This window comes from Eublepharis macularius, chromosome 1 (genome assembly GCF_028583425.1).
Source record: "Eublepharis macularius isolate TG4126 chromosome 1, MPM_Emac_v1.0, whole genome shotgun sequence".
NCBI lineage: Eukaryota > Metazoa > Chordata > Lepidosauria > Squamata > Eublepharidae > Eublepharis > Eublepharis macularius.
The window spans coordinates 22,500,989-22,514,386 of NC_072790.1; the positions used below are offsets into that span (position 1 = coordinate 22,500,989).

Here is a 13,398-nt window from a genome sequence, read left to right on the forward strand (position 1 = left end):
TCCATCTCTGCATTTAGCCTGGAAGATGGCTCCCTCACTTGACCTGACTGATTTGGCCATGTGGATCCATGCTGTGGTAGAATACTGTAATCTACTCTACAACTCAAAACAATCTTCTGGTATAAAAATGCAGCAGCTGTGTTACTATCAGGATCTAGGCAGAGTGTGACTATCACACCTGTCCTGCATCTGATGAAGGGAGCTCTGACTCTCAAAAGATCAGACCCTGGAAATCAAATCAGTCTTTAAGGTGCTACTGGATCCAAACAAGTCCTGCAGTTGCTCTTTTGGCTACTAATTAGTTAGAAGGTGCTGGTTATTACTTTCAGGGCCCTTCATGGTCTAGGACCCACATTTCTTAATATGCTCTACTGCAGCAGATTCACTGATCTGAGCAAAGCCTCCTGAAGATGCCACCTTGCAAATTAATAAGATTAACAACTGCTTATATCTCAACGCCAGGCTCCCACTGGTGGAACCATCAGTCTGGTGAAGTCAAAAAGTTTTCTATACTTCTGTCATTCTGCAGAATTATTCAGGAGAGCATTTGTAATGTACAGAATAAGATTGTAGTTAATGTCTGTGAAACTGAAGAAATTTTCATTGCTTTCTTTCTTGTATATGTTACGCCGTTTTACTGGATTCTTCGTCACTGTTGCAATTCATCTCAGTTGCATGATTTGTATGTGTTTTGTTGTGCTGCATGTATTATAATGTTTAGTGTATTATTCTCTATTTTTAATCCAGTTTTATTCACTGTCCCTATTGCAATCTTCTTAATTGTGTAAATCACCCTGAGTTTCCATTAGAAAGGTAGAGTATAAATGAAATAAATAAATAAATAAATGAAATAAACAAACAAGCAAACGGCCTGTAGTTGAGTCAAAACATGACTATAAAGGAGTCAGAGAAGTCCTTTATAGCAGAGTTCAGTTACCTGGCACTGGCAGGGGGATTGTGGCTTCTGCTCTGAATGTCACTTGGATTAGACCTTCACCTGTAACTAAATTTAGAATGTAGATATTTATACATAGAACTCCCAAACAAATTAATGAAAGCTAAACATTTATTTTGCAGCACTCTCTGACAGCAAAGTTTGCTTAATTTTTCAATCATTGAAGGAATTCTACAATCAGCTAAAATAAACTCTGGATTCCCCACCTCTATTTTATGTTCACACCACAGACTTATATAACATATAAATAAACACATGATTTGAAAACCTCTTTATTTTTTTAAAACCTTAAAACCAAATATTTCACCTCCTTGATCCGTTATGCTCTGCCCTAAATCCATGGCAAATCTGTTGGCCCCAATGAAACGTCAATAGCAAGTTATTTTTATGCTTTGTGGTTTATTTCAAGATTAAGGGTTCAACTTTGTATCTTGTCCCTGTGCAACAAACAGCTTTCATAATGAGCTTGAATCCATCATTCACAAAGAGCTTGAACCTTCTTTAACATAATACGTTTTGAGAACAATATTTAGGGAGGGGTGGTTATTGATCTTGATCTTATTGTTCTTGAGACAAAGTAAAATGTTTACAGATTTTTTTTTAAAAAAAACCTCCTCACCCCTGAGCTTCTCATGCTACTGGGGGGAAATCCCAAATATTTTCACTCTAATGTTGGGGCCAAACTAGATCCTGGCAGCAGCATATTCGTATATTTAAACACAAAATAGTCCTAATCACATAGGAAAAGGTGATTTTTTTAAAAAATAAAAAGGGTGTGCCCATGAAGAATGAAGAATCTAGCTGGCCTCTTCACTGAAAAGGTTTTTCCCCCAGCTGAAGAAGTCTGGTTGAAGAGGAAAGCCTTAGAAAGTGAAGCTGCATGGAGGTAAGCCACAGTTATCTCATGTTCAAATGCACAGAAATGCCACCAACACATCTTATGTGGTCCTTGAATAACTTTGATGCTGGGTCAGTTCAAGCAGTGCTTTGTCCAAGGATGCTACCCAGGGCCTTCTGGGAAGTGTAGAGAGGTAGGAAAGGATTGGGGAATCCCAACATGCTGCCCATGGGTGCCATGGTGCCCATCGACCCCATTGCTGGTGCCTACCACATGTTTTTAGAAAGTGGGTGGACCAGGTGGGGCTTTTGCCAAGCAAGGCTTCTTGTTAGCATAGTAGCTAAGTGGTCGGGCTACGAATCAGTGCTCTGATGGGTCACATCAGACAACTTCCATGAGCTCTGCAGGTGGCCTTGGGGAAGCCACGCCTCTCCGCCCCAGCTTCCCAACTGCATTGTGGGGACAATAATAGCACTAACTGCTCACCGCTCAGAGTGGGGCACTAATCTGTCTAGAAGAGCAGTATATAAGTGCAGTCATTATTGTCATTGTCATCGTTAATAGGCCACTGGAGATTTGATTGGCTGTGCAGATTTTTAAAAAGTATCTTCACTGTGCATCTGAAGGTAAACTACAGCAGCCATTTTGTGACTCTGTCTAAGGTTGCCTACTCCAGGTTGGGAAATTCCTGGTGATTTGGGGAGTGGAGCCTAAAGTGGGCAGCGTTTGGGGAGTGGAGAGACCTCAGTGGGGTACAGTGCCATACCATTCCCCTTTAAAAATCAGCTATTTTGTCCAGAGGAAGTGATCTTAGTCATCTGGAGATCAGTTGTAATTTCAGGAAATCTCCAGGCCCAAAATGGAGGTTGGTAACCTTAGCTCAGCCTCCTGCAGCAACCATTTTGCGGATGTGCTTGCCACACGGTGTCAGAATCCCAAAGGTGTACGCAGGCTTTAAAAAGTTGGGAACCCCTGCAATAAATCGTGATCTCATTTCCCCCCACACTGCTTTCAGGACCAATCTAAGAAACAAACAGGTTAAAATACACAACTATATGAGTGTGGGTTTCCCATAATCTTGGGACATCTGGCTCATTTCCCCTTATTATGATAGGAGCAAGAGAGCCAAGACACTACTGTACCGAGCTTCCTTCCTTTAGAATGTGGAAAGGGGGGTGGGATAATATCAACTTGTGAGTAGACATGGGCACCAACGGGAAAAAAACCCCAAACATGCTGTTCGTAGGTCATTGCCGTCGATGAACACGAACAGACGAACATGTCTCATTAACGAACATGTTTGGTGTTCGTTGTTCGTGGGGGCCAGAACGCCCCCCCCCGCTGGATTTAGAGAGCCCATATTCACAGGGAGTAATCAGCAGGCTCTCCTTGTGGCGCAGAGGATGCAAGCACTCGGCCACACATGCCTGCATCCTCCTCACAAATTCCCTGACCCTGGGGAGCAGCTCTTGCTAGTGCTCAAGCTCCTGGGCCATGAACTGGGCGAGCCCATAGATCAGGGGGATGACCTGACCCAGGCTGGCCTCGTATAAGCACAAGACCTCGGTGGCCTCCTTAAAGGGTTTCAGCATCCAGGACATCTGGGCAAGAACTCTCCATTTCATGGAGCTGAGGCTCAGCTCCTCTTCCCCCCCTCAGAACGTCCGAAGATGACAGGATGTCCTGCAACGGGCCCTTCTGTTCCACCAGACGACATAACATATCGTAGGTGGAGTTCCAGCGGGTGGGCAGGTCCTGGAAGAGTTGGTGCTCGGGGTCCCCCCTCCCTCTACCTCTGGAACAGCTCTCATGAAGAGTTGATGCTGCAGGAGAAGAGGAAAGCGATGCGCCAGCAGCTGTCCAGCAGATTGCGCGTCCACACACCTCCCGCATCCCAACCTTCCCTTGGCTTGCTCCCCAGCCTGAGCACATCTCTCATCACCAAGTGCAGCTTGTGCACCATGCACACCAGGCCCAGGAGGGATGTTTCTTTCAGTGCTGCCAACATGTTGCTTCCCGCGTCCGTCACCATGAAGCCACAGACAAACACTTCCCCCCAGCCATCCACTCCCTCAGAGCCGCCTTTACAGTGGTGGCGATGTTCTTCCCAGTCTGGACCTGTAGCCCGGTGTCAAGCAGGGCACCTTTTTCTGGGTGCCAGATCTTGGCCTGGGGTGGCGGAGGACCTCTGGTTGCCACCAGTGGGCGGTGATGGCAAGGTAGCTGTGATGGCAGCAGTTCCAGAGTCTGCCCTGAAGTGTACTGTATGGCCTTTGGTGGCCAACGGCTCCCTGAGCACCATGTCTTGCACAGACTGGTAGAGGACAGGCAGGACTCGACAACCAACAGTGCGCCGTAACGGCATGGAAAACCATGGGGCGAAGTGCCTTTGGAAGCCCATGCCCTCCATGACAGATAGGGGGGATCCCTACAGGGCAACCCTCTCTGCCACGACATGACTGCCTGCCTCCTGAGCCCTTGACCTCACCCTTTTCAGCGGCACTATCCCCAACCCCAATGGAACAACCTCCTCAAGGGCAGCCTGCCTGACCCACTCCCACCAGCAGGACCCTCAGGGCAAGGCTTCTTGTTTGGGGTGGATTCCAGTAACCTTCCCACTGATCCCAGCTCAGAGGAGCTGGTGGCCCTCTGTATCCCCCCATCGGATGTTTTGCTGGCCGAGGACAGAGACCACAGGCTCAGGTGGCATGTCTTCAGGTGCCTAGGCAGGGCCGCTGATGACAGGTGCTTTGGGTCATTACCCCTGCACACCAGGCCATCACAGAAAAGGCACTGCACCACACGGGGGTCATTCAGAAGGGCCCAAAAGTGCCTCCATGCACAGAGTTTGAACCATGGTCCACTAACTGTTCCAGGGAAAGGAGGATGAAGGGTTACTGGCTGCGCCGCAGAGCTGGGAACGGAAGATGGAGTGAGGGGGGGGGGCTGCAGGCAGGGACAGCACCGGGAGTTTGGGGTGGGGACGGGATGGATGTTTCATCGAACCCCAACCATTCCTCCATGGATCCCTCGCCCTCCTCCTATTCAAACAGTTTAAAGAGTTCCTCTTTCTCGTGCAGCAAGAGCTCTTTGGCCTCCTCCTCCACAGCCCCCACAGGTGATTTTTGGGGAGCGGGAGTCTCTGCTACCTCAGAGCTCTGCCCAGTACTGTTTCCCACGGAGCAACTGGGACAATCTTTGCGCTTCCCCACACGACCATCCTTGGCCCCGGCCAAAGCCTCATTGTGCCAGCAAACAAGAATTAAGGAGGAAAGAAAAGGAGAGAACACTGTGAGCCTTCAGCCAAGGTGCCCACTGAACTTGGCCCCAGGGCCTGGCAGCAGTCCTGGTACCAGAGGGAGGGGGTAGAGCCCTAGCCCAGCACTCCCAGAAACCTGACCAGATCAGGCACTAATAATCAGGGTGAGCCTTCAGCCAAGGCGCCCACTGAGCTTGGCCCCAGGGCCTGGAAGCAGCCCTGGAACCAGAGGGAGGGGGTGGAGCCCTAGCCCAGCACTCCCAGAAACCTGACCAGATCAGGCACTAATAATCAGGGTGAGCCTTCAGCCAAGGTGCCCACTGAGCTTGGCCCCAGGGCCTGGCAGCAGTCCTGGAACCAGAGGGAGGGGGTAGAGCCCTAGCCCAGCACTCCCAGAAACCTGACCAGATCAGGCACTAATAATCAGGGTGAGCCTTCAGCCAAGGTGCCCACTGAGCTTGGCCCCAGAGCCTGGAAGCAGCCCTGGAACCAGAGGGAGGGGGTGGAGCCCTAGCCCAAAACTCCTAGAAACCTGACCAGATCAGGCACTAATAATCAGGGTGAGCCCTCAGCCAAGGTGTCCACTGAGCTTGGCCCCAGGGCCTGGCAGCAGTCCTGGTACCAGCGGGAGGGGATAGAGCCCTAGCCCAGCACTCCCAGAAACCTGACCAGATCAGGCACTAATAATCAGGGTGAGCCTTCAGCCAAGGTGCCCACTGAACTTGGCCCCAGGGCCTGGCAGCAGTCCTGGTACCAGCGGGAGGGGGTGGAGCCCTAGCCCAGCACTCCCAGAAACCTGTCCAGATCAGGCACTAATAATCAGGGTGAGCCTTCAGCCAAGGCGCCCACTGAGCTTGGCCCCAGGGCCTGGAAGCAGCCCTGGAACCAGAGGGAGGGGGTGGAGCCCTAGCCCAGCACTCCCAGAAACCTGACCAGATCAGGCACTAATAATCAGGGTGAGCCTTCAGCCAAGGTGCCCACTGAGCTTGGTCCCAGGGCCTGGAAGCAGCCCTGGAACCAGAGGGAGGGGGTGGAGCCCTAGCCCAAAACTCCTAGAAACTTGACCAGATCAGGCACTAATAATCAGGGTGAGCCTTCAGCCAAGGTGCCCACTGAGCTTGGCCCCAGGGCCTGGCAGCAGTCCTGGTACCAGAGGGAGGGGGTAGAGCCCTAGCCCAGCACTCCCAGAAACCTGACCAGATCAGGCACTAATAATCAGGGTGAGCCTTCAGCCAAGGTGCCCAGTGAGCTTGGCCCCAGGGCCTGGAAGCAGCCCTGGAACCAGAGGGAGGGGGTGGAGCCCTAGCCCAAAACTCCTAGAAACCTGACCAGATCAGGCACTAATAATCAGGGTGAGCCCTCCGCCAAGGTGTCCACTGAGCTTGGCCCCAGGGCCTGGCAGCAGTCCTGGTACCAGCGGGAGGGGGTAGAGCCCTAGCCCAGCACTCCCAGAAACCTGACCAGATCAGGCACTGATAATAATAATAATCACTGTGAGCCCTCAGCCGAGGTGCCAACTATGCTTGGACCCAGAGCCTGGCAGCAGCCCTTAAACCAGACAGGATAGATCCCTATCCCACCCTCCACACACAGAAAAAATCCCAGCTCTAATGCACTCTCCCTCTCTCTCTCCCCAAAGGCTAGCAACAGCTGTGTCCCACTCCACTGCCTGCTGAAACTGAAAAGCCAGAGCTTGGAGCACGCTTCCTTTTATAACCAGAGGTCTCATAGAGAAAAGCAGGAGGTCTGTGGTTGGCAGTCAGAACTGCCTAACAGGGTTTGCAGGGATGATATTGGAGTGCCCATGGCTACAGAACACCACCCTCCCCCCTACCTCCCCCCTGGTCTCTGCTCCCATGTAACCAATTTGGAGCTCCACACTTGGAAGGAAGACCTGCCCATCAAGCTAAGTTGGGCTTAGATTGGGGTTTCCGGGGTGACAGGAGGAGTGCAGACGGAGTTCAGGCAGTCCCTGCCTCCATTGCCAAGGGAATTGATTGAAGGTGCCTGACTGTCTGGCTTCACGAACAGTGGACAAACGCAACAAACAAGGCTTGCGACGACCACGGAATGGGCTGTTCGTGGCTTTTTTGCGTTCGTAATGCTCTTCGTGCCCATGTCTACTTATGAGACATCATCCCCATGTACAATGGAATGAAATATGAACATTTTTGTTAACTTCGGTCTCAAATTATTTGTTCAATGAACTTACAGATTTCTGGCCTTTGAGAAATTATATTTACTGGAGGCATGGAGAAAGTAAGAGCACCTCATTTTTGTTGTTTACTTATTAAAATATACAGGCTCCAGGGAGGAAAAAAGAAAAAAAATATATCATATACATTACTGAATTATGGAACAATGGAGTATTGAGGGTTCCAGTGTGTGAAGTGGTTAAAATAAAGAGGGATATCCTATACTGGCACAACAAAAAAGGCAGTTGGAATTTTCTCACTACTCATACTACCTGTAGTCACTACCTGTAACTGCTTTTAGTCAGGTGAGTATAAAAAACCAACTAGGGGAAGGACCTTTTTAAACCTGTTGGCACCTTTGGAATTCCAATACAAGATGGTAGGTACAACCACAAAATAGCTGCCCTGGGAGGCACAGCCAATCGCAAAATGGCCACCAGAGGAGGTGGAGACAACCACACACACACACACACACACAAAAGAAGCCCAAGAGCAAGGGGCTAAAACAAGTAATTTTTTTAAATACACTGGAAAACAGGAGTGAATCAGAATAAAACAAATGCAATGGTGGCAACTGCTGCTAAAACATTATTGTAACCTATGCTGATCTCCAATGACCAATCAGAAACCCTACTGGACTGGAGCTACACTTGGCCCCACCCACTTTATAAAAACACTTGGCAGATTCGAGGAAAGGCACTAGAGGGCACCATGGCACCCACAGGCACAATGTTATGACCCTGGATTAAGGAATGGAGAACTGAACTCAGCTGCTAATAAGCACTTCCTTATTTGTTATGTTTGAAATCACTGCATGTCCATTCAATGACAAAATTAATGACCATGGCTGGTCCAGACTGCATGCATCCCTCCAGAGTACATTTGTTTGGGTAATTCATACCTCTATAATGTATTTATATTCTCTGGATTTGTCTGACTAATACAGGTTTATTGGCGGTGGGGGGATGCGCAGTGCAGCAGAGTTACTCAGCTTGTTCCCAAAAACAAATGTGTTTTGTTTTTATCCTGTATGTAAAGGTAGGCTTTAAGGCTTAGAGCATATACAATACTGGCCAGAGCAAACAAAGAAGGAAGATTACAGAATATCTGTTAAGAACGACAAGCCCGGCTGCTCTCCATGGTGGTTTTCTTCAGATGTTCAGCTTTCTCTACAACAATGTCTTTGCTTCATCTGTGTCATTTAGGCTGAAGCAAATGTGCTGTGAATTTAGGAGCACGCCTGTGAATGAGCTGGCATCTGATATGTATTTATTGACATTAAATTTTGGGCTTTAATGCACTCCTGCCACTCTCCGACAATTCACCCTAAAAGGCTTTTAACTGGTACAAAAGGAGAAGGTCAAAAGTAAGTTGACCCCTAACAGAATGTACAATTATTAGAGTAGGCTGGGACAAGAGCAGCTGCCGGAACCCCACCGACACCGCAAAGTCCTTCCCAAAGTCTGGTTATTAATAATGCACTCAGGTTTCCCGGCCCCAACCTCAACAAGGTCCCTTTAGTTTCTCCAAGAAGAATTATAGCCCTCCCTAGCAGCTGAAATAATTGTGCTCCCATTGTTTGGGGGACCTCCTCCTACCCACCCCCTACAAGTGTCCATTGTTGAGATGGAGTCAAGTGATTATCTGCCCTGGCGGATACGGTTTGGGCCCAGCTGCCTAACTGCTGACACACGAGCGCGGGGAAGGCGGGGTGGGACCCACGTCTGCAAGACGGGGACTCTAACATGCCAGACCTTTTACATAAGTCAAACAGGAACAAATGGTTCTTTATAAGGTCCTGCTGATGGAGCAACCTCCTCTACCTTTGAAGTGGAGGCTCCTTATAGACTCTCGCGGCTTTGGAGCAAACATCCTTCTTTTGATATGCTTACATGCTTCATTAGCTCTGCCCCATTTAATGATTTTTGATTGAAAGGTGGCAGGGCCTCAGCGGTTGAGAGGATAGTTAAAAAGGCTCTGTGGAGTCAGGCCTACAAGAAAGGCCATCCTCATCCAGAGGCCTAAATTTGGGATTTCTTAACAGCGTGGTCCTTGTTCTTGGCGGCAGATAAGGGCTGAGCGTGAAATTCTTAATTAAGCAGTAAATAGTGTGTGGGGTGTCAGCAGATGCAGCCTGTAGCCATAGAGACCGAGTCACATGAACATGAGAGCAGACTCTAAACAGTAGGCCTCAGGCTTGCGAGTGAGTGACAGTTCAAGAATCCTACAAAGCTTGTAAACGGGATTAATTAGTTGACTAATTATTTCCCAGACCATGGATGTAACTTAAAAAATAAAGCCAACCTCTAATATTTTAACAGGGGAAGCTTAAAGGTCTAAAGCTCAACTTGCCCTCAGATTATTAAGGCCAGAGGGGAGAAAAATGACTTCCCACAGGACACTGCCTATGAAAATGCCCTTATTCATTCTTACTGTCAGAAGACGATATGTACATATATAGTTTTCTGCCAGCACACACATACAAGTGAGTATACACACTGACAGACACATACACGTGAATTTATATTTTGGAACAGCTACCAGAGTTAGAACTTAAGAGCTCCAAAGTTCTTAAGCTTAAGAGCCATGTGTCAAAATCATGAGATAGCAAGAGAGACACACAAGTACACTCTTTACCTACCACTCCATCCCACTCCAACATACATACAGAGTGTTTTGCCATATTCTGCGGCTCCCCCAGCATCTCTGTATCTATAACTTCTTGGGTACCTGAAAGACAACCTCCTTCCATACGTCACCAGGTAAGATGCTCAACTCAAGACCGACTCTCCCCGCCGTGGAGGTGAAGTGGGTGGCACTTTCAGACAGGGCTTTCTCAGTGGCCGCATCCTGTCTTTGAGATGCCGTTTCCTTAGAGTTTCACCATGCATTCAGTCTCCACCTCAAAATTTCTAGGCTTTTAATTGAGTTTTATTCCCCACCTTCACCCCCAGCTTTTAGTTGACCATTTTAATATCTTATGGTCTTGCAGCCTGCAGTCCACCTGATTTGTGCTGGTCTTAGTTTTAGTTTTATTTTAGTTTATTTTGTGCTGCTTCTGCTGCTAATAGATTATTGGTTTGCTGGCTGGCTGCAGGATTTAGTTTTCTGAGATTGGTTTGGACTGATTTAATTTGGATTTTAGTCGTTTTATTCTATTTTATGTTGTAACCTATTACCACAGCTCAATGGTGTGGTGGCATATACATTTACTAAATAATTTGTTTTCAAAAATTATTTTGTTCATGCCTGTTATTGCCATCATGGCTCCAACTTGCTCCCCATAAGGAGTCCTCAAGACTGGTATTGCTGTCAGTAATTACTCCCTCTTCCAGAATTTCACTTACTACTGACAAAGAGTTTCCTTTGGGATTTACAATGTAAACAGGTCTGGTTAGCAACAGTTAATCGTTTTACAGAGCTATCATACCCCCTTATCTCACTTGGGGTCCTTCACAGCAAGAGTATGGTGAATCTAAACTAGAATTGGAAAAGAAAGGGGGTCTTACACAAACTCAGTATCTTTCTGCCATTCAGAGCCCTTGGGATTATAACTACTGGTGTAACTCTGAAACTAGGTTTTCCTATTAACATTATTGCAAATCCACAGAAAATGATACAGAGCTGGCTGGCAAAAGTCAGCAAGCATGCCTTTTCAGCATGTTATCGTTCCTCTTCAGTGGTTGCTGCTGGCCCTATGTCTTAAAGATATTCATAAGAAAAATGTGTGTGTTACTTGTTCTTACCTAAATAAGTTAGTTTTTTCTGTTCCTTGCTGAACAACCAATCACAGCTTTTGTTATATCTATGTGAAGGAAGTGATTGGAGTGGCAATCCTTGCCTGGTCCCACAGGTCACCGTGACATTGATATAAGGTGACAGGCCTTCATGCTCCACCAGTAAATAATTCCCAGCAGAAAAGTTATCAAATGTAGCCACGTACTGGAGGGAAAAAAAAACCCATAATGAACACCGCATATCCGCGCAAGTCACTCAAGTGTAAAAGCATTGTCTGTAGCTTTATAAAATATACTAGAGGAAAAGCAGGATAGAAGTAACAATAGGGACTTCATTTGTTCAGCACACCCCCAAAGTATTTCACACATCCGTCCCTTCTTTTCTCTCCCAATTCAAGAATAATGAATGTTACTTGTTTGCCTCTTGGTTAGCCAACCTTTCAAAAACATGTTCTCGTTAATAAAAGCAAAGAACAAAAACAGCAATATAGCGGGCAAGAAAGTTGTTTTATTCAAACACACTGCCCCAATGTATTTAATAACAAAAATTTCATTTATTTATTTTATTAATTTAATAGCAATTTATTTGTTAATGAAAACATTAAAATAATACACTTAATAAAACATACGTTCTTAGAATAAAGTGGTAGACACTCTCCAGTATGGCTCCTTTACTCTTTCTGTAGATCTATTTCCCCTGATTAAACATAAACGTTGCCCTATAAATAAGCCCAATTATGGGCCCCATCTGATATACCCAAACATAGGGTCTATCTCATGAGATAAAATGAAATTATACATTATCTCCACTTTGGAGATTTTCCCTCTCCCTCTCCCAATAGACAAATTCAGTTCTTGTACAAGACAAACAAATATAGCATACAGTTAGTGGTGGGCTATCTTGTGTTACCTGTAGATTTACATCGGCCAGAGGGTTGTCAAATGACAGAGTATACGTCTCCTGATCCAGGAGAAGAGCCATCCAGCCGAAGGCATTTGATAGAGTGTCAGGGACATAATTGACGGTTGTTGTCTTATTACTGCTATCAATCACTTTTAAATTGTAAGGACAGATCGGGGCCTTTCTGAAAAACAAAAGAGAGTGTGTGCCCAAATATCCACATTTCACTCCTTAAAGGCGGCTGCTACTTTAGTGGGAAGATGACTGGGTTGCTCTTCTCCATTTTAAAGCTTCCACAGGTCAAAGCTCACACAAGTGCAGATGACTCAAAGTTGACAGGTAATATTTTGCATTTTCCAAGATCCTGGCTTTTTCCATTACACACCTCTGGGTCTCTAGATCAGCCAGTTCAGGAAAGCTTACAAAACAACAAGCCCAATATCCGGTTCAAACCAGAGAAGCACAAAGCGGAAAACCACCTGGATATTCACAAAAATAGTCTCAACATTTATGCAAAGTTATGGCAGTGTTATATACAAATTTATCTAATATGCAAACAGTGCAAATATGGTAGCTTATTACACATTAGCTTGCACATTAGATAAATTTGTATATAACACTGCCATAACTTTGCATAAATGTTGAGACTATTTTTGTGAAGTTCAGGAAAGCTGGCTTTCCCACAGTCCCCTCGTCTGTGAAATATTTCCATCTTTTTTTTATGTAGCTTCCCCTCTTTGCTAACAATCTGAACCAACTTCCTTATAAACAAGGAAACAAGCATTTTGCTTGGGCTTGCAATTTGCAGTTATATAGAATTATTAATAATGTAATATTATAATTATTGACGCTTCTATTTAGAATAATTTTTTTTCACAGCCTTGTGTATTTCAGTTTGTCTAGCAGTTTCTACTTTTTTGTAAATGTTTTAAATAATCTTTCACTTTGGGTAGCGCTTAGGAAAGAGAATGAATCAACTGATCACCAACTGACAATCTGATACTATAAGCTAAAGGATCATCTGAGTATCCATAACCTCTCGAAGGCTTCAGCAGACTAGGGGGAAACTCATCCCAGATGGTTCTCAAAATTCAGGGCTCCTCTGCATATTCGATTCTTATCAGGCTGTTTAGTTTTAGTTTGTGTGTATGTGTATTTGTTTCTGCACCTTTTGATTAATTTACAAGGAGCTTTTTTTCTCTACCTAGGGAGCGTCCCAAGTATTTAGAAACCCAGTAAGTTTACTGTTTTTGTGACTGGAACAAGATCATTTTACTATCCAATATAGTAATGAGATGGTACCCTGTGAGAAATGAGTGTGTGAATAAATAATTTGGGGTAATAAATAATTTGGAAATTGCACTCTCCTGGTTGTATGAGCCCTCCAAAGCTTCAGCATTAGATATTCCTCATTACTCTGTTTTTATTCCTGACCCTAAAATGATCTTTACATTTCTGGGCTTCCTGTGCACATAAGTCTTTGACAGGCCATTTTAAAGGGGTGTTGCTTGAG

The 13,398-nt window shown here is 46.0% G+C and overlaps 1 protein-coding gene across 1 annotated transcript in view; it reads right to left on the reverse strand.

Moving 5' to 3' along the window:
- The window catches only part of PKHD1 (PKHD1 ciliary IPT domain containing fibrocystin/polyductin), a 334,621-nt gene that overhangs the window by 100,611 nt on the left and 220,612 nt on the right, over nucleotides 1-13,398 (reverse strand). Inside the window, exons 43-45 of the mRNA XM_054970556.1 lie at nucleotides 11,919-12,065; nucleotides 10,994-11,213; nucleotides 981-1,003 (exon numbers count right to left, since the gene is read on the reverse strand). Coding sequence (XP_054826531.1) covers nucleotides 981-1,003; nucleotides 10,994-11,213; nucleotides 11,919-12,065 — 390 coding nt within the window. The remainder of the gene's footprint in view (nucleotides 1-980; nucleotides 1,004-10,993; nucleotides 11,214-11,918; nucleotides 12,066-13,398) is intronic.